Raw genomic sequence first — 25,889 nt, forward strand, 5'->3', positions numbered from 1 at the left:
GGAATACACATTCTTCTCTAGTGCCCATGGAACATTCTCCAGAATAGATCACATCCTAGGTCATAAATCAGGTCTCAATCGGTATCTTTGTTATAATTTATTCCAACTAATAGTCAATGTACAGAATTAACAATACAAATATTCCTCCTAATTTAGACTTTTCAACTCTGTTATTGTTATCAAATAGTAGCCCTTGGTCATGCAGTTGTTTTGCCCATGTTAATCATGTAAGCACTCTGCAGGCTGACCATTTAGGTTAGGATTCTTGGTAAAGATTTTGGGACCATGGCACAACCATCTCTGAATAGCTGCCTGATTTGGGGCAAATTGTCCACTTTTTAAGTAAATGGGAAAAATAATAGTACCAGTACACGTAAGAGCTCCTCGTACAGGGCCTGGCACACGCAGGCAGCCGGTGTTGTTAGTCATTAGAACTGCCATTCCCTTAGGTCAGTAGACAATTACCATTTTACCTTACTCAATCTTAGAGTACCTGTATACTGCCCACTCCGAATTCTAGAGTTGTGCCATAAAGGTTGGGTATGAGTCATTGGCTGCTGCTTTTCAGCCTGGAGTGGCGAAACCTTGGTCTTCCCCCCAATTCTCTGGGTTACTCTGTCTGTACGTATGATTGCTCCTTTCCTTGTTACCTTCTGTATAGCTTTCTGGATTAAGCTGAAGCTTTAGCTCTCTGGAAAACCAGAGTCAGAATGCATTGCAGGTTACTTCTGTTTTCTACCCTGACATGTAGTTTCCTGAGGGAATGAAGAACAAGCGTGCATTGGGAGGAGGGTGAGGGAAAGGGAGAAAACAATGAACTAGTAACTCAAAATATGAAGCCAAATTACGATTTTTGTAGTTATGTCTTTTAAACAGTAGACCTTCATGTCTCTAGAGATCGGTCTTCTGATCTCTTCCAACCTGATCTACCCAAGAGCAGGTCTTGGGCACCCTGCAGTTGCAGAGAGGCCTGGAAGATTTTTTTACTTGCCTCACTTTCACTGTTCACTTTATCAATCAGAAGACAAAATAAATACTTTGATGCTCTTAAAGGAAAAGAAGCCAAAGGAGAAGGAGAAGATGAAAGCCTGAGAGAAGAGTGGTGCCCTGTGTGTGTTAGAACGGTGAATTAGTCAGTGTTCTCTGGAGACACAGAACCAATAGGATGTATGTCTGTACGGGTATCTAGATATGTTGATATCTCGACATATCTGTATCTACACTTACATACGGAATTTATTTTAAGGAATTAGCTCATGTGACTGTGGAGGCTGGCAAGTCCAAAATCCAGGGAAGAGTTGATGTAGTCTCAAGTTCAAGGCAGTCTGGAGGCAGAATTCCTTCTTTCTTGGGGGACCTCAGTCTTTTCTCTTGGTGAGCTGGTGTAAGGGGTGGCAAGTGGGAGATCCTGAACCAGCAACAAATTCAAAAGAACTTCAGTGTGGTCAGTGAAAGCACAGACAACTTTGAGGAGGGTTGTAGGTGGCTGCCGTGAGTCTTCTTGTCCTGGGTGGGAAGGAGTATGGAGCCCCCCCAGTGCTAGGTGGAGTCTTCGAGGCATGAAGGCAGACACAATGTTCTGGCTCCCCTGTTGGGGTTGAATGTTCTTTCCAAGCCTGGCCCCCACCAGTGCTGGAGCAGAGAATTAGGAATGGTAGAGACACTCACGTCGGTTTGGGGTTCTCAGGGTATGGGGAAGACGCAAGCTCTTTGGAGAAGTTCCTGTTTAACTAATGCTAGAAGAATGTGGTATCACATAGGTGGTAGATTAGAGTCGAGGAAGATTTCTAACAGACGGACCTGAGGAAGTTCCTTCAATTCCCCATTGCCCATCAAGACATAAAGATGGATGCAGAAGTTTCTTGTGCCCTGGTGGGTGGACTTGGAAGTCCAACTCAGAAAGAATTGGTGAATCAGGAGCTAGGTAAGGGATGAGGACACTGCTGAACACCCGTGTTTCTTGACCAGAGACTCTGGCAGGGATCTTGTGCTTCGGCAGTACCTGCTGGTACAAAGCCCAGAAAGAACAAGCATGCTGTCATGGACCCTGATATAGGGCGCCCAGGGATATGACCAGACCAGTCCCCCCGAAATGGGACTCTCTGAGGACTCAAACAGCAAGCAGTTGAGAGATCTTCCTCAGTTCTTTTAGAAGGGTATGCTGGATTCCTTGGGAAGGAGGAGGAGAGAGGGAAGGGAAAAACTCCTGAAAGGAGGTTTGAATTAACTGAATAATTGTACCCCAAAGAGACTTTTTTAAACCAGAAAAGGTTGAGTCACCATTGATCAGTAAGTTTAGGTTTATCTTTGTCATTAGAAATGGGTCTTGGCGTTGGTGTATGGCATGTCTCTGTCAGCCTCGGCTCCCCAGCTTCCATCCCCCATACAGGTATTATTTCCTTTTATTCTCTTAATGGTATTGGGAGGTAGCACAGAAATGCCATCTCCTTTATACATATGAGGAAGCAAGAGCCCTAGTAATTAAGCAAATACTGGTCAGTAGAGAAGCCAGAACTAGTCAGTTCTCTTAGTACTCCATGGGGTGTGTGTGTGTGTGAAAGATGGGGAGGTGCAAAGAGAAGGGTGGGGTGGAGGCAGGAGGGAGAGGATGAGCACAGGGCATAAGAGAAGTGGGAAAGATCAGTCTGCACAGATATGAATGGCTTCCTATACCTCGGTGGCCTCTACTGATGAGCACGTGGTGTCCAGTGGGGTTGGGATGAAGGGGCAGGTATGCTTCCAATGTATCGTACTGCTTACATTTCTCCGTGGATGCAAGACTGCCTTCTCCAGGAGACTTTTAGAAATATTTGGGGGGTGGTATTTTTGGGTGTCACGATTACTGAGGAGTGCTTTGGGCATTTGATGGGCAGGAGTGAGGGTTGCTAAGCCATCTGCAGCGCATGGGACAGTCCTGAACGAGGCAGCAACGTCTTGCCCTAAGTCATGGCATCACATGTTGAAGAATTCCTGTATGGAGAGCATGGTAACTCTGTGTCATTCAGGCCTGTGTTTTACCAGGGCTTTTTGCAAATACTTTTAGTTTTGTGAAAAAACGCAATGTTTAGCAAGTCAACTTTGTGTTGGAAGTGGCATCCTTATGCAACTTTATGATACTGGGAATATTCTCTCTACTAGAAGATGATGACCAGATATTTGCAGTTTAGTAATTCTTCTTGACAAAAGTTATAATAAAAAAATCTAAGAAATAATGAGGTTTGCTCTACAGACAAGACAATGTTTTGCAACTCAACCAGCGTTAATTATCAGTCATGTGCAAGATACTGAACTAAGTGCTTTGGGGAAAATGAAGATGAATCAGGGATGGCTCTTATGCTCATGGATTATACAATTAAGTTGACTAGATACCATATGAACTCAAATAACTATAATAGAAAAACATAAAAACTGGTATGTTTCATAAGATATAAAGTATTAATGGAATTTCAAAGAAGTAAAGATTTGCTACTAGTTTGGGAAGCCAGGGAAGTGTCTGTGGCAGAGTTTTTATTTTTTATTTTATTTTGTTTTTTAAAAAGATATTTGAGAGAGTGAGCGAGCATGCAAGAGGTGGGAGGGGCAGAGGGAGAGGGAGAATCCTCCAGCAGACTCCCTGCCGAGTGGGAAGCCTGACACGGGGCCCCGTGCCAGGACCCTGAGATCATGACCTGAGCCAAAGTCAAGAGTCAGCCGCTTCATGGACTGAGCCATCCAGGCGCCCTAGCAGTGTTAACTTTTAAATAAGGAACAGAATCAAGATGTGACTTCACTTTGGGTAGCTATATAGTTAGAGAGAAAACGATTGGGTTTTCTGGTAAAACATTATTTATATGAAGAATTTTCTAAGTCTCTAATCTTTTCACTTTACCTTTCATCCTTTACTGTATAATATGTTGACATCTGTATTATCAGTTCCTTGTTCTGTGTTCTTAACTTTTCAAAATGTAGTATCATTATTTAGGTGTTTAATGATATATTGACCAATGGGTTGGGTATGGAGCATGCAGAAGCATTTTTTAAAATCATGAATTTCTTCAGGGCGCCTGGCTGCCCTAGTCAGTAGAGCGTGTGACTCTTAATCTCAGGGTTGTGAGTTTAAGCCCTGTGGTGGGTGCAGAGATTACTTAAAAAAAAATTTTTTTTTTTAAATCATGAATTTCTTCAGATACCACCTCAGGTCCTTTGCCCTCATGATGTAGAAGAAAGGCATAGAAATTTGTAAGGCCAAACCCAGCTGCTGAGTTGAAAAGATGGTTGTCCTGCCTTAATTGCAAATAAATACATCTTTGGGTCTGAACTCTAGTTTCAGAGTTCTGTTTCATGTATGCATTTACTTTTTACCCTTTTTACCATGAAGAAGTCTTTCCATAAATCAGTCTTGAAAAGATAATCTATTTAAAAGAATTTGAAAGTTAGTGATACTTACCAATAGACACTATGACTTTTTCTTACTCTGTGATCAGTGACATCTCATTGGGACTTATTTATTGGTTTATGCTCCTAGAGAACTGAAAAAAACTGAAACTGGTCTGAGTTTAGATTATCTCTATTTCTTTAACGAAAAATGGCATAAAGAATTCACTGTGAAAAGCCCTAACCTTTAGCATGGCCTGCTTTAGTGCATAGTTACATTTAAAATGAGTATCTTGAATTCCCCAGTTTACGAAAGATGAGCCAGAAGTGGCCATTCAACTTTCACATGCTCTAACTCCCAGCACGCAGTGAAGGACAGTCTTGCAGTAGACATATGTACACTGTGTCTTTTTGGATGAACATAAATACAGTCAGGAAAGATTGGATTTAGGATGCGGGTTTGGAGGTACAATGAGAAATGTTGACCTTTCCAAAGGTATTTTGAAGTATTGTACATTTTGTTATGACATAGATGAGAATTGAAACTCAGTATGAAGTTATGGATGAGATCTGTTACAAACTTTATATGAAAACCAATTTAGAAATATGAAAGAGCTAGAAAAATACCTACATTTCTTTTCACACATTTGACATATAATTACTGGTGAACAAATCACACCGATCAAGACAGTTTAAATTAATGATGTTTCAACAGAAGGGTGTTTTAAAGCCCTTTACATTATGTAAGACTGAACCCTTCTTTTTGGAGTAATTGCTGCCCTCTAGTGAGATTTTAATTTTTTTCTCATAACAACATACCTACACCAGAATTCTCTTAAAGATGGAAATAATTTATCCTAATTTTCAAAATATTCGAAACCTGATCATGTTTAATTCATTCATATAGTAAACATTTGTTATTATGAAGAAAAAGAAAGCATTTGAAACAGAGTAGTCCTATAATCACATAGGTTAAACAGAAATAAACTTATGTGGTTGTAGTTGGCAAATATAAGCTTGTATTTTGTTTAATCCAGTTACAGTATTACCTTGTTACGGAGGCTATTATAGTTTAAGAGATAATGAATATTAAGTTTTAGTAGAGTACTTTGCAAATAGTATTTACCCTAAGTAAATACAATAAATACTGTATTAGTACTTTTAATAAGAATCCAGAACTTTCCACAGAATCTAATATGAGCTCTTTTGGTATTAGGTTTTTGGAATATATGATCAGTAATTTTTTTTGAGTTGTCTGTGCAGTGTTCCCTTGATTAAAAACTTCTTGGGCGCCTGGGTGGCTCAGTTGGTTAAGCGACTGCCTTCGGCTCAGGTCATGATCCTGGAGTCCCTGGATCGAGTCCCGCATCGGGCTCCCTGCTCGGCGGGGAGCCTGCTTCTCCCTCTGACCCTACCCCCTCTCATGTGCTCTCTCTCATTCTCTCTCTCTCAAATAAATAAATAAAATCTTTAAAAAAAAAAAAACTTCTTGGTGAACTATAAAATAGTATTTTCTTTCATGTCTTTGATATAATATAAATTATAATTAAGTAAAGATTTAATTCCCTTCTTCCATAGTTTTTGTTTAAAAATCAAAGAGGGAGACAAACCATGAGAAACTCTGGACTCCGGGAAGCAAACTGAGGGTTACAGAAGGGCGCGGGGTGGGGAAGGGGTAACCAGGTGATGGGTATTAAGGAGGGCATGTGTTGTGATGAGCACTGGGTGTTATACGCAACTAATGAATCATTGAACACTACATCGAAAACTAATGGATATATTATATGTTCACTAATGGAACATAATAAAAAAAGTTAAAATTAAAAAAAATTAATAATAGTTTTATTTTAATCATATAGATTAGGTTTTGAAGTTATTTTTGAACTTTAAACTAATTAGAATAAATATCAAAATTTATCTTTCTAAGACTGATTATTTGTTTGATTTTATATATTTTATTACTTAATATATTACTGAAAATTATATTATCTCTTACCAGTGGTATTGGTGCTCTTTTGGAATTAAAACCATTCATAGAAGAAATCCTCCAAGGAAAACAGTTGATTTTGCCCTTTCAAGGGATTGACACTTTTGGAAATCAGGTTGGATTTGTGAAGCTGGCAGAAGGAGATCATGTAAACTCACTTTTGGAGATAGCAGGTAAAACAAACAGCAACACATCCATGTGAAATCTCATCTGTTGAAGAAATAATCTCCTCCCCATCCCCAATTCTTGTAATAGAAATTTGAAATCTTTTAACTTTGGGGAGCCATTATAACCTTACTTTATAAATGAGCTGCTCTAGCATTTGCATGTGTAGGTAAGCAGCCAAATAAAATACCTGAAGTTATCTTGATTTTTTTTTTTTTTTGAGTATGGTTGACATCAATGTTACATTAGTTTCAGGTGTACAACATAGTGATTTGACAAGTTTATACATTATGCTGTATTCACCACAAGTGTAGCTACCATCTTACCCAATATGTCACTATTATGGTGTCACTGACTGTATTCCTTATGTGGTAACTTTTATTCCCATGACTTTTTTTTTTTAAGATTTATTTATCCACTTTAGAGAGAGAGGGGGAGAGAGAGAGAGAGAGAATGAGCATGGAGAGAGAGCATGGAGTTGGGGGGGAGGGGCAGATGGAGAGACTCTCAAGCAGGCTCTCTGCTGAGCAGGGAGCCTGACGCAAGGCTCCATCTCATGACCCACGAGATCATGACCTGAGCTGAAACCAGTAGTCGGTCACTTAACTGACTGAGCCACCCAGACGCCCTCCCATGACTTATTCATTCCATAATTGGAAGCCTGTATCTCCCACCACCCTTCACCCATTTTGCCCAACCCGCCCCCGCTCCTTACTGCAGCCATCATTTTGGTCTCTGTATTCATAGGTCTGATTCTGCTTTTTGTTTGTTTATTCATTTGTTTTGTTTTGTTTTTTAGATTCCACTTTTATGAGTAGAATCATATAGTATTTGTCTTTCTCTGCCTGACTTATTTCATTTAGCATAATACCCTATAGGTCTATCCATGTTGTCTCAAATGGCATGATCTCATCTTTTTTTATGGAATATTCTGTTGTATATACACCACATCTTCCTTATCCATTTGTCTATTGATGGACAGTTGGGTTGCTTCCATATTTGGGCTATTGTAAATAATGCTGTAATAAACATAGTGGTGCATATGTCTTTTTGAAATTAGCGTTTTTGTTTTTGGGTAAACACTCAAGAATGGAATTATTGGATCCATATGGTATTTCTATTTTTAATTTTTTGAGGAACCTCCATACTGTTTCCACTGTGACTGTCCTATCTCGATTTTTTGACCTGAAGATATGTTGATTCTGGGCTCTGGAAGGTGATGGGCTGGACTTAAATATCTGCTAGGACTGTCCTAATCATAAATCTGAAGGATTCTAGTGCTTTTCATGACATTTGACATATACTTGGCATTTAATAAGTATTGACAGTATGGATAAGAATTACCAGTTGCCTATTCAGGCTTTGTGGGCATTGTCAGCCCCATTCCAGAGAGTCCGTGGGTGAGACAGCAGCTTTTCCTCTGTGCTACCTTTTTTCCCCTTTCTTTTTAGGTTGTACTCTCTGAGCAGAAGTTCACTGGTGATGTTAGAAGGTCTGACTGGTCACTTTGTGCAGCATAATTGAAAGTGTTCAGTGAAGTAGAAGAAGAAAGTTATAAAATCTGGATGAATGACTTTTGAGTTGATCCAGACATTGTAGTTTGGTTGCTAATCTACATGCTGTAAAGAATTTTTATCTTCATATCATGTTGGATCATTTCCTGTTATTTCATTTCAGGTTTAGTGATCTTTGGTTCATAACACAATTATCATTGGTCCATGCTTGTTCCACTTTATCAATCATCTGTCGGCCATCCATCCATCTCTATTTTATTTTATTTTATTTATTTATTTTTTTCATCCATCTGTATTTTAAAATGGTATCATAATCACCTGGGAATCTGCCACCAAACAAAAAACACAAAACAAAATCCATGAAACAAAAGCTAGGACAATGGTAATAACCTTAACTGTGTTATCCTTTTCATTAATCCATCCCATGGCCATAATTCATTTAAGCTAACCATCATCCTGAAGTTAGTGTTTATTATTTCCTTATATTCTCCCAAAGTATATGTATTTTTAAGTGGTTTTAACCTTATCATGTATATGAGTTTTTGAGACATACTTTTTTTAACTTAATATTACATTATCTTTATGTAGTTTTATAGTTACTCATTCAGAGGTACATCTTGGGGTGCCTGGCTGGCACAGTCTGAAGAGCATGTGACTCTTGATTTTGGGGTTGTGAGTTTGAGCCTCACGTTGGCCGCAGAGCTTACTTAAATAAATAAATAATTTTAAAAAACCAGAAAAACGAAAAACAAAAGGGCTTCTCTTTTTGGGTTAAGGGAGACATTGAGGATCAAATTTCATTTCATTGTTGGTTAAGTTTTCTTTTGTGGAGCAAAGTACATATCAACAAACATGCAAACAATATTTATGAGTCAAGGAGGAATTAAAATTATTAGTTGGTCAAGAAAAAGGCAACTCTAACAGTTTTGATAGCAAAGCATTTGGGAACCAATGCCCATATATGGTTAACAAACTTAATCTGTTCTTCCTAACTGTTCTGGAGAAAATGCTAGATATAGGTTTTTTTCTTTTGGAATATAAATATCCCTGATCTCAAGAAACACTTCTAATTAGTCATTCATTCATTGTTCTTTTGAATAATTCAATGGGTGCTTGCAACATTGAGAATTCCATCCATTCTTAGCAAATATTCTCACAAAGGCAGTTTCCAGTATTGATGAAAGATCCATTGTGTGCTGAGGAATGTGAAATCTTGCCAGCTTTAGTATGACTATGAGCCCAAGGGTGTTGGTTTGTCATTTTAGGAAAGGCCACTGCCCCTGTAATTCTTTTCTTGATGTGAGAGACTATTGCTTAAAAATACATACACTTTTCCAAACTTTAAGCAAAACATTACAAAAATGGAAAATAGAAGGAGAATAGCATTCTGTCCTCACATAATCACTGTTTGTTATTGCTTGCTTTTAATCTTTTATGTGTATTTTGTACTGTTGCTTTTGATTATAGTTTTCATACACTTTTATAAGAAATCTAAATATTTAAATGTGTATATGGAAAATTTTTGTTGAAGTTTAGTCAATAAATGGACTAATACTCCATATATATAGTGTTCAGATAGAATGTTCAATACAGAGAATTTTTGTCAGCATTTTACTTCATTAGATTTATTTTGACAACTTCATTAGATTTATTTTGACAAGAATGCCTCAGGATTAGTATTGCTTTAGTCCAACAGTATCAGTAAATAATGTAATTTGTCTTTGTATCACATTTTATAAACTACTTATTCAAATAATATATTTCTACTTTTAGAATTGACCAGGGTGTACTACATTTTTTTAAAAGTATAATAAACTATGTGTGTGTATATGCCGATACAAGAATATTAAAATCTTATTTGTTCAAAATAGTGAAGGCAGAGCTAGTTTGACTTAATGAAGAGCAGCATTTTTAAAGAAAATAAATTTAATTATTAAAGTATTGATAAAGAAGTTTAAGTACATATTATTAGTAAAACTAACTTGAAAAGTTGTTGAAAATTATAATTCATGAATAGTTTGATTTACCTAGTTTTCATAGAGTTTTAAAATTTATAAGTTAAAAGAAACATTCTTAAAATATTATATAGTTGTTATGAAAAAAGAACTGAATTTTAGGCCCTAATACTTGAATTCATTGCTGAAAAATTTCAGGATAAAGAATAACTTAGAATTTTTAATGTGTAAAATTAAAGAAAATTATTCTACATTTTGGACTAATACAGTCTGAATATATGTGCTTTTACCATCAGTACTTGAATTATGCATCCAGATGTGCTGTTGCTAACTGTTGTTTCTGGTAGCTGCCTAGTGGGCTGAAGAGACCAAGCCCATCTTTGCACACCATGTCCATGTAGGTTTATGGGATAGCTGCTTGAGGAAGCCAGTAAGGTGTGTGGCATCAGAACTCTGTGTATCAGCTTCCTATCTTGACCTTGAGAGATTCTGTTTTTCCAGAATAAAACAGCACCTACTTTCTCCTTAGAAGTACACGGTAGCTCATAGAGCTAAGAAGGTAGTGAAAATTATGCATTTATATGGCATTTCTCCACATCTTACAATGATGAAATTGCATTGCAAAGCTGTAATTTTGTTAAGATGTGTATTAGATTGAGAGATTGCTAAAAGTTTAGCCCACTAGAATTACAATAGTTCTTGCAAATCTTTTTTTTAGGAAAGTGCCCTTGGTTAGCATAAGAAAACATTCCAAGTATATTTATCTCATATAAGGAAAAGTGAAAGGTTTTTAGGATGTTCATTTGAACATTATACTTTCTCTTATGCTGACGGACATTTTCCCCAAAAGATGGGGAGCATATGCCCTATGTTTTCTGCTTGTTGTGGGGAATCTCTTTGGTTGCTGGTATCTTTGGGCCTTTCTAGGCTGCTCTATTACAGAAGAAATATAATACCTTCTATAACAGAAGATGTTAGAAGTCTTGGACTTCTCACTACCACAGGCAGGTGGGCATCCTTCCCCTTCATGGCCTGGGTTAGTCTGTGTTTAAAAACATCAGAACACCTTTGCTACACTTCATTTAGAATAAGCAAAGACCAGCTTTTCTCCCCAGTCAGGATGTCTGAATCACAACCCTGTACCACTGAGGACCTTCAGAGGCTCTGTTGCATGACCTGCTTCTGTGTGCACGCTCCCCTAGACACAGGTCCCCCACTCTTCCTGTCCCTTCACATCCCTCTTTTACCCTTTTCCACTGTCCCTGTAGGGGAGGAAATGTGTTTTTCCTTCTACTCTCCTGGATTGTCCCTCAGGGACCCTGTAAAATTAGACCGATAAAAGATTAACAGAAAAACAAGGATTTTATTAATGTGTGCAGTACACATCATGTAGAGAAGATTCAGTGAAGAGTAACTCAAGAGGGTGGTTAGAACTTGGGCTGATATGGATCTTAATAGAAGAACAGTAACTTCATAGAGAAATGATAAGACAAAAAAAGGGGTTTTAGGCTTTCTGGAGTGGCAAATTTTGGGAAGGTAAACATATGGGGTGCTCTAACAGAGTAGGGTTTGTACAGGTCCATCTTGGAGGGGATTTTGGGCAGTCTCATTTTTCAGAAGTGTCTGCTTTTAGTAAGCCAAGGAAAGATCTGGAAGGTTTCTTTCTGCATCTACTGATTCTCATTTGCTCAAAATTCTTGCGCCAAAGTAGTGTATTTTGGAGTGGCATATCGTGGTTCCCTACCTCCCCTCTTTTATTTTACTTGATTTTCAGTCAAACACTTAAATGGATTTACTTTGTGCCATTATTCTTACCATCTTACAAATATTAACTCATTTAATTTTAGCATTTCTATGAGATAGAGACCATTATTATCTTCCTATCTTATAGATAGGGAAAATAAAGCACAAAGAGGCTAAATAATTTAATAGTAAATCATAGAGCCAGGACTCAAATCCGGGCAGTCTGGCTCTAAATTCTGTGTGCTTTTTTAAAAAAAAATTATTACTATCATTCATTATAATATATGTATGAAATATAATGTACATAAAGAACAGTATTTGGTACAGAATAAATGCTCTCAAGTTAGCTATCATTATCATCAACATGAAATAGTTTCCAAAAGCATTTTTACTGATTAGTATTCCATTGCATCCTAATTTATTTTACTTTTCCCCTGTTGTTAGACATATTCTTTTATTGTACAATTGACCCATAACATTATATTAGTTTCAGGTTTACAACGTAATGATTTGTTATTTATATATAGTGAAATAAGTCTAGTTAACATCCATCACCTCACATAGTTAGAAATTTCTTCCCTGTGATGAGAACTTTTAAGATTTACTCTCGCAGCACTTGGGTGGCTTGGTTGAGCACCCAACTCTTGGTTTTGCCTCTGCTCACGTCCTGATCTCAGGGTCGGGGGATTGAGTCCCGTGTCCAGCTTGTGCTGAGCCTGGAGTCTTGCTTGTTCCTTCCCCCCTTTTACCCCCGCTTGTGCGTGTGCTCTCCCTCTCTCTCTCTCTCAAATAAATAAATAAATAAAATCTTAAAAAATATATTTATTCTTTTAGCAACCTTCTAATATGCAATACAGCATTATTAAATACAGACACCATGTTGTACATTACATCCCCTGACTTATTTATATTATAACTGGAAATTTGTACTTTTGACTCCTTGCACTGGTTTTGCCCACCCTCCACCAGATTCTGTGTTTTTAATCACTACGCTAGTCAGTTACACTATAAATTAGCAACTGGACTCCTGGCTTTCAGGAGCATCCCCTTTACCTTCTTGCCTTAGCTGATCTATTTGCTAGTCTGAGATAGCAGCTTCCTCTGGGTGCAGGCTGTTCTTTCCACCAGTGCCTCACACCATGGGGCCCAGAGATGTCATCCATGTTCTCTTAGTTCTCTGTTGCTTTGTCCCCATTCTACCCTCACATACAAGCCTTTTCTTATTGGTAGTTCATGCTATTAGAGTTTTGTTACCCTCTACCTCTCCTCTTTGCTGTTGTCCAAATATTTCCTCTCACTTTTTGAGCACTTTGTTTCCTAGCTCACTGTGACCTTTTCTTGTAGCACCATGAACACAACCATCCAAACATCGTGTCTCAAAGTGAGCTGTGGATTTGGAGTCTTTTAGAAGTGACATTGCATTCAGTTTCCTTACTTATAAAACAAGCATAATAATGACTTCTCAAAATAAACTGAGATAACATACATGAAGTGCTTAGCACAGTGTTTGGCACATATACAAGGGTAAATAGATGGTAGCTATTATCATTAATAATAATGATAAATCCCCGCCACCCCCACTGCTCCCATCACAGCTATTACTTTTCTTAAAATCCCTTGACTTCTTTGAAGGTACCCTCTAATACTCATACTCTGCTCTCCCAGTTCATAAGCATAGTTATACCTTTTGGCTATTCATCCACCTGAACTCTTCTAAGACCATAAATCGGATATAGCTGTCTAGCACCCTAACTTCTCACCCTTTATGCTGTTTCACTTTCTTTCCATGCTGTGGAACCTCACCGAGGTCTCTGGTCTCTTCTTCCTGGCCAACATAGTTTATTCCTTCTTAAACTGGTCACGGCCTCATGGTGCCTCACTCTGTTGGTGGTTCTTTCGGGTGTCTTGTCTTCTTTCTCTTCTCTTTCACCAGGCTGGCAAACACTGATGGTAGATCAGTTTAGCCATTTGCTTTTTTACCCCAACACGTGGGCAAAATAAACTCCAGACTCCTTGCTGTGGTCCACGGTGTCTCCACGTTGGTCTCCTGTCTCATCATGGTTCATCACGGACTCAACGAGTTCATTCTTGCCGTGGAACTTTTGCAAATGTCTGAGTAGACCCTCCATTTGGACCTTTTCATTCTGTAGCTCAAATGTCACCACCTCGGAGAGCGTTTCCTGTGCCCTGTAGAGAGAGTCTCCTCATAAGTGAGCCCTCTGTCACTGTACCTGGTGTGTCTCTTTCACAGGCCTCATCACAGGTTGTAATTATGTAATTTTGTTTGACAGTGTTTCCTGGATGAAGCTCCATGATGGCAAGGACCATGACTATTCTGTTGACCATTTTTTACTTAGTTCCTTCTAGAATGTGTGACATGAAACACACGTTAATGAGTAGTTTTATCAGATGCGTGAGAAAATGAAGAAATTGTACAGTCCTGTAGATTGGTTCTCCTGCAAGTATAAGTTTTCCAGACTCAGCAGCATCCTGTTCAGCAATCCCACTGCTCCTGCTTTTTTCTTTCTCCTGTCCCCTGTCACTGCTCCAGCCTTTTCTTAGGTTCCCTTAACCTTCTGCTCTTCCCTCCACGGATAAAACTGAGGCTGGGACCTGCTTCATTTGTTCCCTGTATGTAGTAAACCTACTGCTACTGCATTTGGCTCTTTAAATCCCATGTCTTCTGTCTCCCTAAGACTAATCTCTTCAGCTGTATTCTTGATCTGGTGTGGCTATCTGGATCTTGCTCTACCAGTTCCTTCCTCTCTTCACAGCATTTCCGCATCTCCAGCGTTTCCTCTTCATCAGCTCATTTCCCCAACTTTGTTAACTGGATTATGCCTTTCGTATCCCCAGACAAATAAACAAACAAGAAACAATGTAAATAACAGAAAACTTAGCACTCCCATGACCTTGAATTTCCCACAGCTCCTGCATTGAACCTCTCCTTCCCTTCTGAGCCCAAAATGTGTAAAAGCGTAGCCTCTGATATCTGTCTCCACTTCTTTACGTGTGCTTACTCTCCTTTCTTGAAGCTCCTGCGGTCAGTGGGTTATAACCTACTATGTCACAACACAGGCCACTGATCGCTTTCTGATTCCTAAACCTAATAGATGCTTTAGACTCACCTTTTCGCTACTGAGATACCACTTTCTTGGTTCTTTTTTTAACCTCTCTTAGTACATCTTCTCAGTTTATTTTATTGGCTTACCTCTTTATTTCTTAAGTGTATTTTCAGGTTTCTGAACCTTCTTCTTTACTGCTTAGCCTTGTTTCTGCTCTCATATTTACTATTTTGGTAACCCTCTCCATTATCCTAAAAGGAACATGGGCCAGAAATGTAGGTGTCATCCTAGAGCCCAGAAGGTTTTTTGTTTTTGTTGTTTTTTTTTGATGGTAGTCATCCTAATGGGTGTGAAATGATATCTCATTGTGACTTTGATTTTCATTCCCCTAATGAGAGTGATTTTGAGCATATTTTCATATGCTTGCTGGCTTATTATATATCTTCTTTGGAGAAATGTCTCTTTCTTCTTCATTGATTTTTTAATCAGATTGTTGTTTTTTTGTTGTTGTTGAGTTGTAGTTCTTTTTTTTTTTTTTTTAAGATTTTCTTTATTTGTCAGGGAGCGAGAGAGCACAAGCAGGGGGAGTGGCAGGCAGAGGGAGAAGCAGGCTCCCCACTGAGCAAGGAGCCCCATGCAGGACTCGATCCCAGGACCCTGGGAACATGACCTGAGCCGAAGGCAGACACTTAACCTACTGAACCACCCAGGCGTCCTGAGTTGTAGGAGTTCTTTATATATTCTAGATATTTAGTCCTTATCAGATACATGATTATCAAATATTTTCTCCCATTCTATAGGTTGCCTTTGCATTCTACAGATCATTTCCTTTGATGCACAGCTTTGTTTTTCTTAAAGGGGTTCATGAATTTTGTATATTTAAAAATATTTAAATGTAGTTAATTAGCTCAATATTTATGAATCTTGCATTAATCATCAAAATGTACAGTAACTGGTACATTTGAAAACATTCAGAACTTATAGTATCACTTACTTAAATGGAAGGTATTTCTCTTTTTTCCAGCTTTAATTTCTAACTTTTTAATTTTTTAAAGTTTTTAAATTTTTAACTTTTCAGTTTTTAATTTAGTCTAATTAATCTATTTTTATTTTTGTTGTCTGTGCTTTTGGTGTCATGTCTAAGAAATCATTGCCAAGTCCACAGTCATGAAGTTATGTGTTCTTTTAAGACTTTATAGTTTTAGCTCCTATGTTTAGTTTAGTCTTTGATCCATTTTGAGTTAATTTTTTGTATATGGTATAAGGTAAGGGTTTAACTTCATTCTTTTACAATGTGGATATCCAGTTTTCCCAACAATATTTGTTAAGAATGTCCTTTCCCCACTGAATGGGTCTAGGCATTTTTGCTGAAAACCATTTGACCATATACAAGAGGGTTTATTTCTGGGCTCTTTGTTCTGTTCCATTGGTTTATAGGTTTACCTTTTGCCAGTACCACACTGTTGTTTTTCCTTTTTTTATATAATTTTATATAATTTTTGTATAATTAACATATATACAGTATTATATTAGTTTCAGGTATACAATATAGTGATTCAACAACTTTGTACAGTACCCAGTGCTCATTATGATAAGTGTACTCTTTAATCCCCGTCACCTATTTCATCCATCCCCCAACCAACCTCCCCTCTGGTAACCATCAGTTTGTTCTCTATAGTTAAGAGTCTGTTTCTTGGTTTGTCTCTCTCTTTTTTATCTTTGTTCATTTGTTTTGTTTCTTAAATTCCACATATGAGTGAAATCATATGGTATTTGTCTTTCTCTGACTTATTTCACTTAGCATTATACTCCCTGGTTCTATCCACGTTGTTGCAAATGGTAAGATTTCATTCTTTCTTATGGCTGAATAATATTCCATTGTATACTATATCTTCTTTATCCATTTACCTATCAATGGACACTTGGGCTGCTATTGTAAGTATTTATTTATTATTTAATTTATTATTTATTTTTATTTGTTTTTATATTATTATTTATTATTTATGGCTATTGTAAATAACCCTGCAATAATCATAGGGGTACATGTGTCCCTCTGAATTAGTGTTTTTGCCTTTTTTGGATAAAGATTCAATAGTGCAATTACTAGGTCGTAAGGTAACTCTATTTTTAAGTTTTTGAGGAACCTCCATACTGTTTTCTGGAGTGGCTGCACCACTTTGCATTCCCACCACCAGTGTAAAAAAAAAAAGAGGGTTCCTTTTCCTCTACATTCTCACCAACATCTGTTGTTTCTTGTGTTTTTGATTTTAGCCATTCTGACAGGTATGAGCACACTGTTTTGATGACTGTAGCTTTGTAGTAAATTTTGGAACAAGGAAGTGTGAGACTTCCAACTTTATTCTTCTTTATTAAGAGTTTTTGGCTATTTAAGATCCCTTGAGATTCCATATGAATTTTAGGATGATTTTTTTTTTCTATTTCTGCAAAAAGCATCATTGGAACTTTGGTAGGAATTACATTAAATCTGTAGATGGCTTTGGGTAGTATTGCCATCTTAGTGGTATTAGGGCTTCCAGTCCCTAAATGTGAAATGTCTTCCATTTAGTTGTGTCTCCTTTAATTTCTTTCAGCACCATTTGTAGTTGTCAGTCCTTTGCCTCCTTGTTAAAGTTTATTCCTAAGTATTTTATTATTTTTGGTACTATTGTCAATGAAATTGTTTTCTTAATTTCTTTTTCAGATTGTATTATTGATCTTTTATAAAACTCATTTCAAATGTCATTTCCAAAATAAAGGCTTTTCTGATTTCTTCAAAATAGAAATGACCATTTTCTCTCCTAATCTCCCCTATATTCCATAGATGGATATTTACTGTAGAAACTGTAATATTTTACTACATTTGATTGTTTAGAAATCAATGTTCCTCAACTAGAGTGAAAGCTCTTTGAGGGAATCTTTCATCTTTGTCTCCCCAGAGCCCGCTATGTAATAGAGGCTCAATAAATATCTTTTAAATGGATATGTAAACCAGTGAAAAATGTCTGATGTAAACATAAAAGTGTAATTGAAAGAACATTTAACCTTATGTAGTCTCTCTTCCCTTATTTATATTCATGTCTAAATCTTTGTATGACAGTAAAATCCAGTCCTGGTGTCTAGAATCCCTGATGGCGGTGTGCCTGGGTGGCTCAGTCGTTTAAGCATCTGACTTCAGCTCAGGTCATGATCTTGGGGTCCTGAGATTGAGCCCCACATGGGGCTCTTTATTTGGCAGGGAGTCTGTGTGTCCCTCTCCCTCTGTGCCCCACCCCCACTCGTGCTCTCTCTCTCTTAAATAAGTAAAGAAATTCTTTAAAAAGAAATGGAATCCCTGATGGATGATGTACCAGCATTCTCTGACAATTTATTTGGCCTAGCTGGTTGTTAGGATAAGGAGAGGGACTTGAGAGATCATTTGTAATGGCCTCATCATTTTTGCTGTCAAGGTTAAGTGACCTGTCCAAGAACACAAGTTGAATAATAGGAGAACTGGGCCAGTGTTGGAATGCTCAGTCTGGGTCTCCTTCAGACTCTACTGCAGTGGAACGAATGGGATGCCTCTGGCATCAAGGTGTAATTTTAAAGACTCGCTCTTAAGAATGAAACGTTTTAAAATTCTATTTGACAGTTTTACACAGTAATCAATTGGAAATATATGCTTAAAATGATGAGTATAAAAATTTTAAAATGAAGTTCGTTTCAACATTATGCCTGCTGTTATGTATCAAATAACTTACTAAAACCATCTAAAAATGGAACAGTTTGAGGAGCATATGGAAACAAGAATCCTTTAAATAGTAATAACAGGAATGACAAAAACAGTTGTATGGCTTTTACTTAAAGTTTTAGATGGCCAAAAAGTGATTCTAAAATTTTATTGAGATCTTTCGTATTATATGTGACATAGTTTTACTGTAACTTACAATGGTATAAGAAAGTATCTTCCAGATGGAAAGCAAGAAAAGACCTTATCACCTCCTATTGTATGGTGTATTGTCTAATCACAGATCAGTCTTCTCAAAACTAAAATCCAACTTATTATTTCTGTTGCATCTAAAATAGAATATTTAATCTTAAGAATATATTAGGACTACCTAATTTACATTTCGTATTCTAGACTATTTTTATTAATAAACTTCTTTGTATACCTCAATAAAAAAATAAACCTCTTTGTGATTATTCTCAAATTATATATCATGCTGTCATATAACTATCCCTCATAATGTTAGAAACAGAAAAAATAACAAAAGAAAAGAAAAGGAATTTATAAGAACATGTATACAATTAAAAAGATATGATTTTATTAAAATTGATCTGTCATGGTTTACTTTCAGACAACTTTTAACAATTTCTTTACATTTTAGGTATAAATTTATTGTTGCTACATACTTAAGAGTTCACGTAAAGAAAACTCCTATGTAAAAATATGTATATTTAAAATTTAAAAAACACAGAAAACTTCCCAGTACTTAACACACTCAATAAATGTTTGTTGAATAACACAAACTCGCCTAAACAGGTAAAACTGTAATGTATTTGTTAGGATTATAAAATATTGTTTCTTTATTAAATTATTCATTTCAGTCTTCTTTTATATAGCCAAGTCTCTTGGTGTTTAAAATACATTTTACAAAATTGTTCTTCAGACATTTTGCATCTTTAACTATGAGGTAAATTATATTATTTAGGAAGTGTTTTTAGCTGACTTTTGAAGGATGTCTGATATATTTGCTGTGTTGATTTTCCATTTAATGCTTGAAGGAATGTCTGTGGTACTAGGAGGAATTGAACAGTCTCTTAAATTATTCATAAGCTTTTCCTCCAGAACATGAGTTAACGTAGATGAAAAATGACATGTGGTTTTCACATCAGCAAAATCTCTTCTTATCTCAAGCATGGTATTTCCTTAACCATTATCCTGTATTCTGGCTAAGCAATAGATTATACTGCTAATAGGAATAAAAAACCAATACTAAGAAATATTTTTCAAAAAAAAGGCAACAGAGCGCCTGGGTGGCTCAGATGGTTGAGCGTCTGCCTTTGGCTCAGGTCATGATCCCAGGGTCCTGGGATCGAGTCCCGCATCGGGCTCCCTGCTCCGCGGGAAGCCTGCTTCTCCCTCGGCCTCTCTCTCTCTCTGTCTCTCATGAATAAATAAATAAAAATCTTTAAAAAAAAAAACAAAAAAAGGCAACAATTTCTTTTTTCCCTATTTCTGTCTACCTAGAGAAGGTACTATACTGGAAAAACACATTAATAACAAATTATATGTGCTTTGTGACACATATTATTTAAAACAGTATTGTGAATAGATATCCATCATCAAAGATTTCAGGCCCAGTGAGTAATGAGAACTCTTGGGTCAAAATTTAAAGTAACTGAAACCTTGGGGCTCTTGGGTGGCTCAGGCGGTTAAGCCACTGCCTTCAGCTCAGGTCATGATCCCAGGGTCCTGGGATCAAGCCCTGCATCGGGCTCCCTGCTCAGCGGGAAGTCTGCTTCTCCCTCTCCCTTTGCCTGCCACTCCCCCTGCTTATTAAAAATAAAATAAATAAAATCTTAAAAAAAAGTAACTGAAACCAGTAAATAGAAAAATATTGTATCTTTACAATCAATTGATGAGATTGTCATATCAAATAAAATAATATGTGAAAGCTAATGTAGATAGTAATGAACAATACAAATGCCTACTATTTTAATTTCTCTTAACAAAACTTCTTTCCTTATATCTTTGTAATTTTTAATAACTCTGAACATTGTTGAGTCCTCTTTATTGGGCCCAGATCTGTCCCCTGAGACTGTAAGCTCTGTGAGAGCAGGGCTGTGTTTGCTGTCGCGAGCAGACTGTGTGTCTGGCACATATGGGAAGTGCTCAGTAAATAAATAAAGAAATGAATTTTTGCTTTCACACCTTCATGCTGTTTCTGTTTTCTGGATTGATAAGAATATGTTGCTGAGGGCGCCTGGGTGGCTCAGTTGGTTAAGCGACTGCCTTCGGCTCAGGTCATGGTCCCGGAGTCCTGGGATCGAGTCCCACATCGGGCTCCCGGCTCAGCGGGGAGCCTGCTTCTCCCTCTGACCCTCTCCCCTCTCAAGCTGTTTCTCTCTCAATTAAATAAATAAATAAAATCTTAAAAAAAAAAATATGTTGCTGAGTTGCTATCAGCAATTCTTCTATGTGATAATTCTTTAGGTACTTGAAGACCTAGAAAATATGCTCTGATCCCTTAAATCAGATCCTAGGAACTTAGTGAGTCCACCATTGTATATGGTAAGCCATCAGACATTGCCAGTATTTGACAATTTTTGACTCATAAAAATGATGGTTTTGCATGATTCAGCCTCCTATTTTAACTCAAGGTCTTATCTAAAACAGTTGTGGGTATGCCATAATAGAGAGGGTCAGAGCTGGATTAGAAGAGTAGGTGAGGAAAGATATCCTGCTTATAATTTACGTGAGCCAAAAGATAAGTTAATTATAATAGTAGTTGTTATGAATACACTGTTATTGTTTTAAAATATGCATATGCTGGACTGTAGTCTTCTTTTTTAGCTGCCCAGCATCTAAACTCTTCCCCACCGTCTCCCGTGTCACATACCTTCTTCCACAGTTTGCTTTGGTGCTGGGAACATGATCTTGCTTTGGCCTAGACTTTGAATCAGAAGCTAGGACTTTGAACAAAAAAGGACTGTGCAGAATCTGTCCTGGGGACGGGTTGTGTCATCAGTGGCAGGCAGGGGGCAGCAGTTCTGGCCCTCCGTGTGCTGTCAGGGTCGCAGGACCCCAGCTGGAGCAGGTGGTGGTGGCCGCATACCTGTGCTCCAGCATAGCTCTGGACGTCTGCTTGGCCTCCTAGCCTTCCAGCCTGCTCTTCCATCCTCCCGGTGTTCTTTTTTTTTTTTCCTTAAAGGTTTATTTATTTTAGAGAGAGAGAGAGAGCATGAGTGGGAGGGCTGAGGGAGAGGGAGAGAATCTCAAGCTGACTCCAAGCTGAACGTGGAGCCCGACGTAGGGCTTGATCCCCTGACCCTGAGATCAGGACCTGAGCCGAAACCCAGTCGGGTGCTCAACCGACTGCGCCACCCAGGCGTCCCCTGGTATTCTTACACATTTCTTCCCTGCTTAACTCAGCTAAAGTTGCCATTTGTTGTTTGTAACTAAGAACAGTGTTGGGTTTTTGTTTTTGTTTTTGTTTTTTTCCATCTGAATGGTCCATTGCTTGACTTTCTTTATTACCATAGAAGAGAGAGGAAAAACCATTTGCTGCTATGACTAGCAGTGATGGGTTTTAGGACATGCCCCACATTTACAAATGGTGATCAAAATGTCACATTTAGCACATATTAGCATTTAGTAGATATTATGAAAGTAAAATAACAAACTAAGATTTTGAACTTTATTATTTTTTTAAGATTTTATTTATTTATTTGACAGAGAGAGACACAGCGAGAGAGGGAACACAAGCAGGGGGAGTGGGGGAGGGAGAAGCAGGCCTCCCGCGGAGCAGAGAGCCTGATGCCGGGCTCGATCCCAGGACCCTGGGATCATGACCTGAGCCGAAGGCAGACGCTTAACGACTGAGCCACTCAGGCGCCCCAGTAAACTAAGATTTTGAACATGTGGGGATAATATTTTGAGATACTGAGTTTTTCTCCTTGTATTTCTTGTATCCTTTGTTCTGTGCCTAGCCACCTCCCGGACAATGGCACCCATGTTCTCAGAAGAGAGAGAATATAGCAAGAAAAATAGAGAAAGGCTTTGGGATTTCAACACCTAAACATAATGATACGTTTTTCCTGCTTTGATGCTAGAAAAGATTCTCAGTGTCAGGCAAAGAAGAGAGCTAGAGGCCAAGGTAGAATATGAGTTCTTGCCTTTCCATCATCCCCTGAACAGAACAGCAGAAACTCACATCAGTCTGAGAGCAGGAGAGACCCTGTGCCTTCCTCCTGGGGTGTGTTCATAGTGCCAGCGAGCCAGAATTCCCTCTGCTTCCAGAGTGGCGGTGGAGGTGAAGTGAGGCTGGTATTGGGTGGTGGGTGGCCTTCTAGGGTTCTGACCTTTCCACCTTGGCCCCAGGAAATTCCGTTATTTTCGTGTGCTCAAGAATAGCAAGGAAATGGTAAAGGGCCTGAGACAGGTCCAGCGAGTTCCTGCTTGCCCTGGTATGGTGTGATGATCCATAGAATGAAATCTTGCATACCTGAGAGGGCACAGAAGTGGCAGAGTCATTATATATGGGAATGAGGGAGGGTCCAGCTACAAAACCAAGCATGGTGCATGTCTCAGGAGATGCCAGATGGTGACCCAAGAGCCAGGCGCTACACCCCCATCTAAACCACTCTGACGCCCCATTAGCTACCTTCCCTTCAACTAAAATACAGCTCTAGGGAAAGAGCGGAGCACTTTGAATTGCCTGAGATTAAATTTCTTCCACCAGGAAGAAATGTATATTCTAGCTGAAATATAGATGAATAAAGAAAGTTACTCACACACATAAATTTTCCTTGCTTAAAACCCCCAGAATTTCCCACCATACTGAGAATAAAATCTGAAGGTTTTACCATGCCCCCCTAGTATTCCTGCCTACCTCTCTAAACCCATTCTTACCTCTTCCCCAAATGCTGACTCACCCTGCTCCAGGCATCCTATCTTTTTTAATCCTTTTTACTGTTTCTGGACCTACTGAACAGTCTTCGTAAGTTCTTCTTTCTGCCTTGAGTACTCTTCTCCCCTCAGGTGGCTTCTCAACGGTCTCCTCTTCAGAGCGGGCTTCTCAGACCGCCATATCTAACATCAAAACCTCTTTTCTTGCACATCACTTTGTAGATCCTTCACCTGCTTTATTTTTCTTCATATCACTGATCAATACCTGACAGCACCCAGCATGTGTGGACGTTCCCTGAGGGCAGGGGGTTTGCTTTGTGCATTGCTGTTGTTCCCACGCCTAGAACAGTACCTGACAGAGTTGCTGTCAGTAATTATTTGCTGAATGAATGAGCAAATGACCAGATCTGAGTTTGTCAACTGCAGTTCATAAGTGCTGTACAAGTTTTAAAATAAGCTAAGCAGATTCTACCTTGTATTTAAGAAATTTTCTTAGAGGGGCGCCTGGGTGGCTCAGTCAGTTAAGCATCTGCCTTCGGCTCAGGCCATGATCCCAGGGTGCTGGGATCGAGCCCCGAGTCGGGGTCCCTGCTTAGTGCTAAGGGAGCCTGCTTCTCCCTCTCCCTCTGCCCCTCCCCTGCTCACACTCCTCAGATAAATAAATGAGTAAATCTTAAAAAAAAAAATAACTTAGAGGGGAGAAAGAAGATTTTAAATTCTTTTTTAAGAAGTTTATTTATTTTAGTAATCTCTACACCCAGTATGGGGCTTGAACTCATGACCCTGAGATCAAGAGTTGCATGCTCTTCCACTTGAGTCAGCTAGGCCCCCCAAGACTTTAGATTCTTCACATAGGAGGTAGCATGAACGTTGTAGTCAGTTAGATTTGAGTTCAAATTCTATCCTCACCATGACTTAGCTCAGTGATCTTTGAGTAAGCTATTAACATTTCAGAGTCTCAGTTCCTTAATTTTTAAAAATGGGAATAATAACTTACCTCTTAGGGTTATCTGGAGGCATAGATGATCAAGCATACATAAAACAGCTAGCACAAAGGTAATGTTCAATTCAAATTCAATAGGTACTATTAAATACCCATAGATGCTAAGCACGTGCTCCAGACACTGTGGGTACTTAGCTGATTAACTCCTAAGCTCTGCTCCAGGAGCTCCTCTTCTGGGAGGGCAGGTCCTCTTCCCTGCTTTTTATCCTTCATGCCAGCCGGCATACCAGATATCACTGATGGGGCTAATAATTACGTCATTGGTAAAAAGAAGGTGTCCGTTTGAATTTTCTCTTGTGCAGGTATTTCTGTTTTGAAGCTCTGCTCTTCTCTGTTATTTTATTACTTTTGTATGGACCAATCATTACAGCAAACCCTTCTTTTTCTCAGAAAGGATACTATTGTATCTTTGTTTTGTTCACTCCCACATCTTTTTTATTTCGGGTTCCCATTAAAAAAAACTGAAGTCTTAACACTATGTAAAAAATAATCAGATTGGATGGAAATATATTTGGTTTTGTTTTCATCCAGGTATGTCTGGTATTCTATGTATCATTAGTAATTTCCAGATTCCAACAGAATTGGTGGTTAAACTAAAGCATTCTTATGACTCTAGTATTTAGTATTGTGTTAAAAACATCTTTTATTTTTTAGGACACATTTTCTGGAAATACTAGATAATCTCCCACTAGGTTCATGAGTTTTAATTGTTAGAAAAATTAAAGCATATTTAACATTGATAAGAAATAAATGAATTTAAAAGGAACAATTTTTCACTAAACATTTGGATTGGATGTGGTTTTATTTGAGATTCAAAGACATTTTTTTGCCTTATATTTCACCTGTTTCTATTTTTTGATGGACATCACTGGCAGGATTATTGTTACTAAAGGGACCCTCTCTGTGTGTTTTTTGAGCATTGATTTTTCAAACCGTTTTTGGGTAAATGTTGGAATCCTTTTAGAAAATGAAAAGCTACTTAGAAGCGCATGCATGAAACAGGGGAGCTTCTCTGACCGAAACCAGTGTGTGTGTGGGCGTGGTGGAAGATGACAGAATGCCCTGCCTTACTTTTCCTCATTCAGTTGCTGGAGCAGCTTTTGTGCCCTTCACTGACCTTGGTTTAAGCTGGGGTTTTATCCAGTTTGAAACATGGTCAGAGTAGGAGCGACGGCATCTGGATTCCAGTGCCTTCTTTACTACTAATAAGGAGGGTGACTTTGAGCATCAACTCCTTATGTTTCAGTTTTCTTATCTTTAAAATTAACTTAGGTATTAGCCCTACCTGATTTTGAGGTAGAAAGAACAAATGTAAAGTTGTTTACCAAAGATCTTTGAAAAGTATGAATTTTTCATACATATAGCAAAGAATTCTATTTGTGCATTCCAGTATGATGCTCGTGCACTTGTAATAATGTTATATTGCTAATGTCTAGTCAGTTATTGTGCTTATTTAGTTTTTTTTTAACTTTTTTTATTCAGAAGTAATACATGCT

At 38.1% G+C, this 25,889-nt stretch overlaps 2 protein-coding genes across 5 annotated transcripts in view; one reads left to right on the forward strand and one right to left on the reverse strand.

Annotated features, from left to right (window-relative positions):
- Nucleotides 1-25,889, reverse strand: part of EPB41L2 (erythrocyte membrane protein band 4.1 like 2) — a 382,553-nt gene that overhangs the window by 259,541 nt on the left and 97,123 nt on the right. The gene's annotated exons all lie outside the window — the stretch shown is intronic.
- The window catches only part of AKAP7 (A-kinase anchoring protein 7), a 143,007-nt gene that overhangs the window by 31,154 nt on the left and 85,964 nt on the right, over nucleotides 1-25,889 (forward strand). For all 4 annotated transcript variants that reach the window (XM_081829013.1, XM_081829015.1, XM_081829014.1 and 1 more), the window contains exon 5: nucleotides 6,353-6,513. In XM_081829013.1, the coding sequence (XP_081685139.1) occupies nucleotides 6,353-6,513 (161 nt within the window). The remainder of the gene's footprint in view (nucleotides 1-6,352; nucleotides 6,514-25,889) is intronic.

This window comes from Leptonychotes weddellii, chromosome 8 (genome assembly GCF_054177405.1).
Source record: "Leptonychotes weddellii isolate Sample4059 chromosome 8, ASM5417740v2, whole genome shotgun sequence".
NCBI classification, from domain to species: Eukaryota; Metazoa; Chordata; class Mammalia; order Carnivora; family Phocidae; genus Leptonychotes; species Leptonychotes weddellii.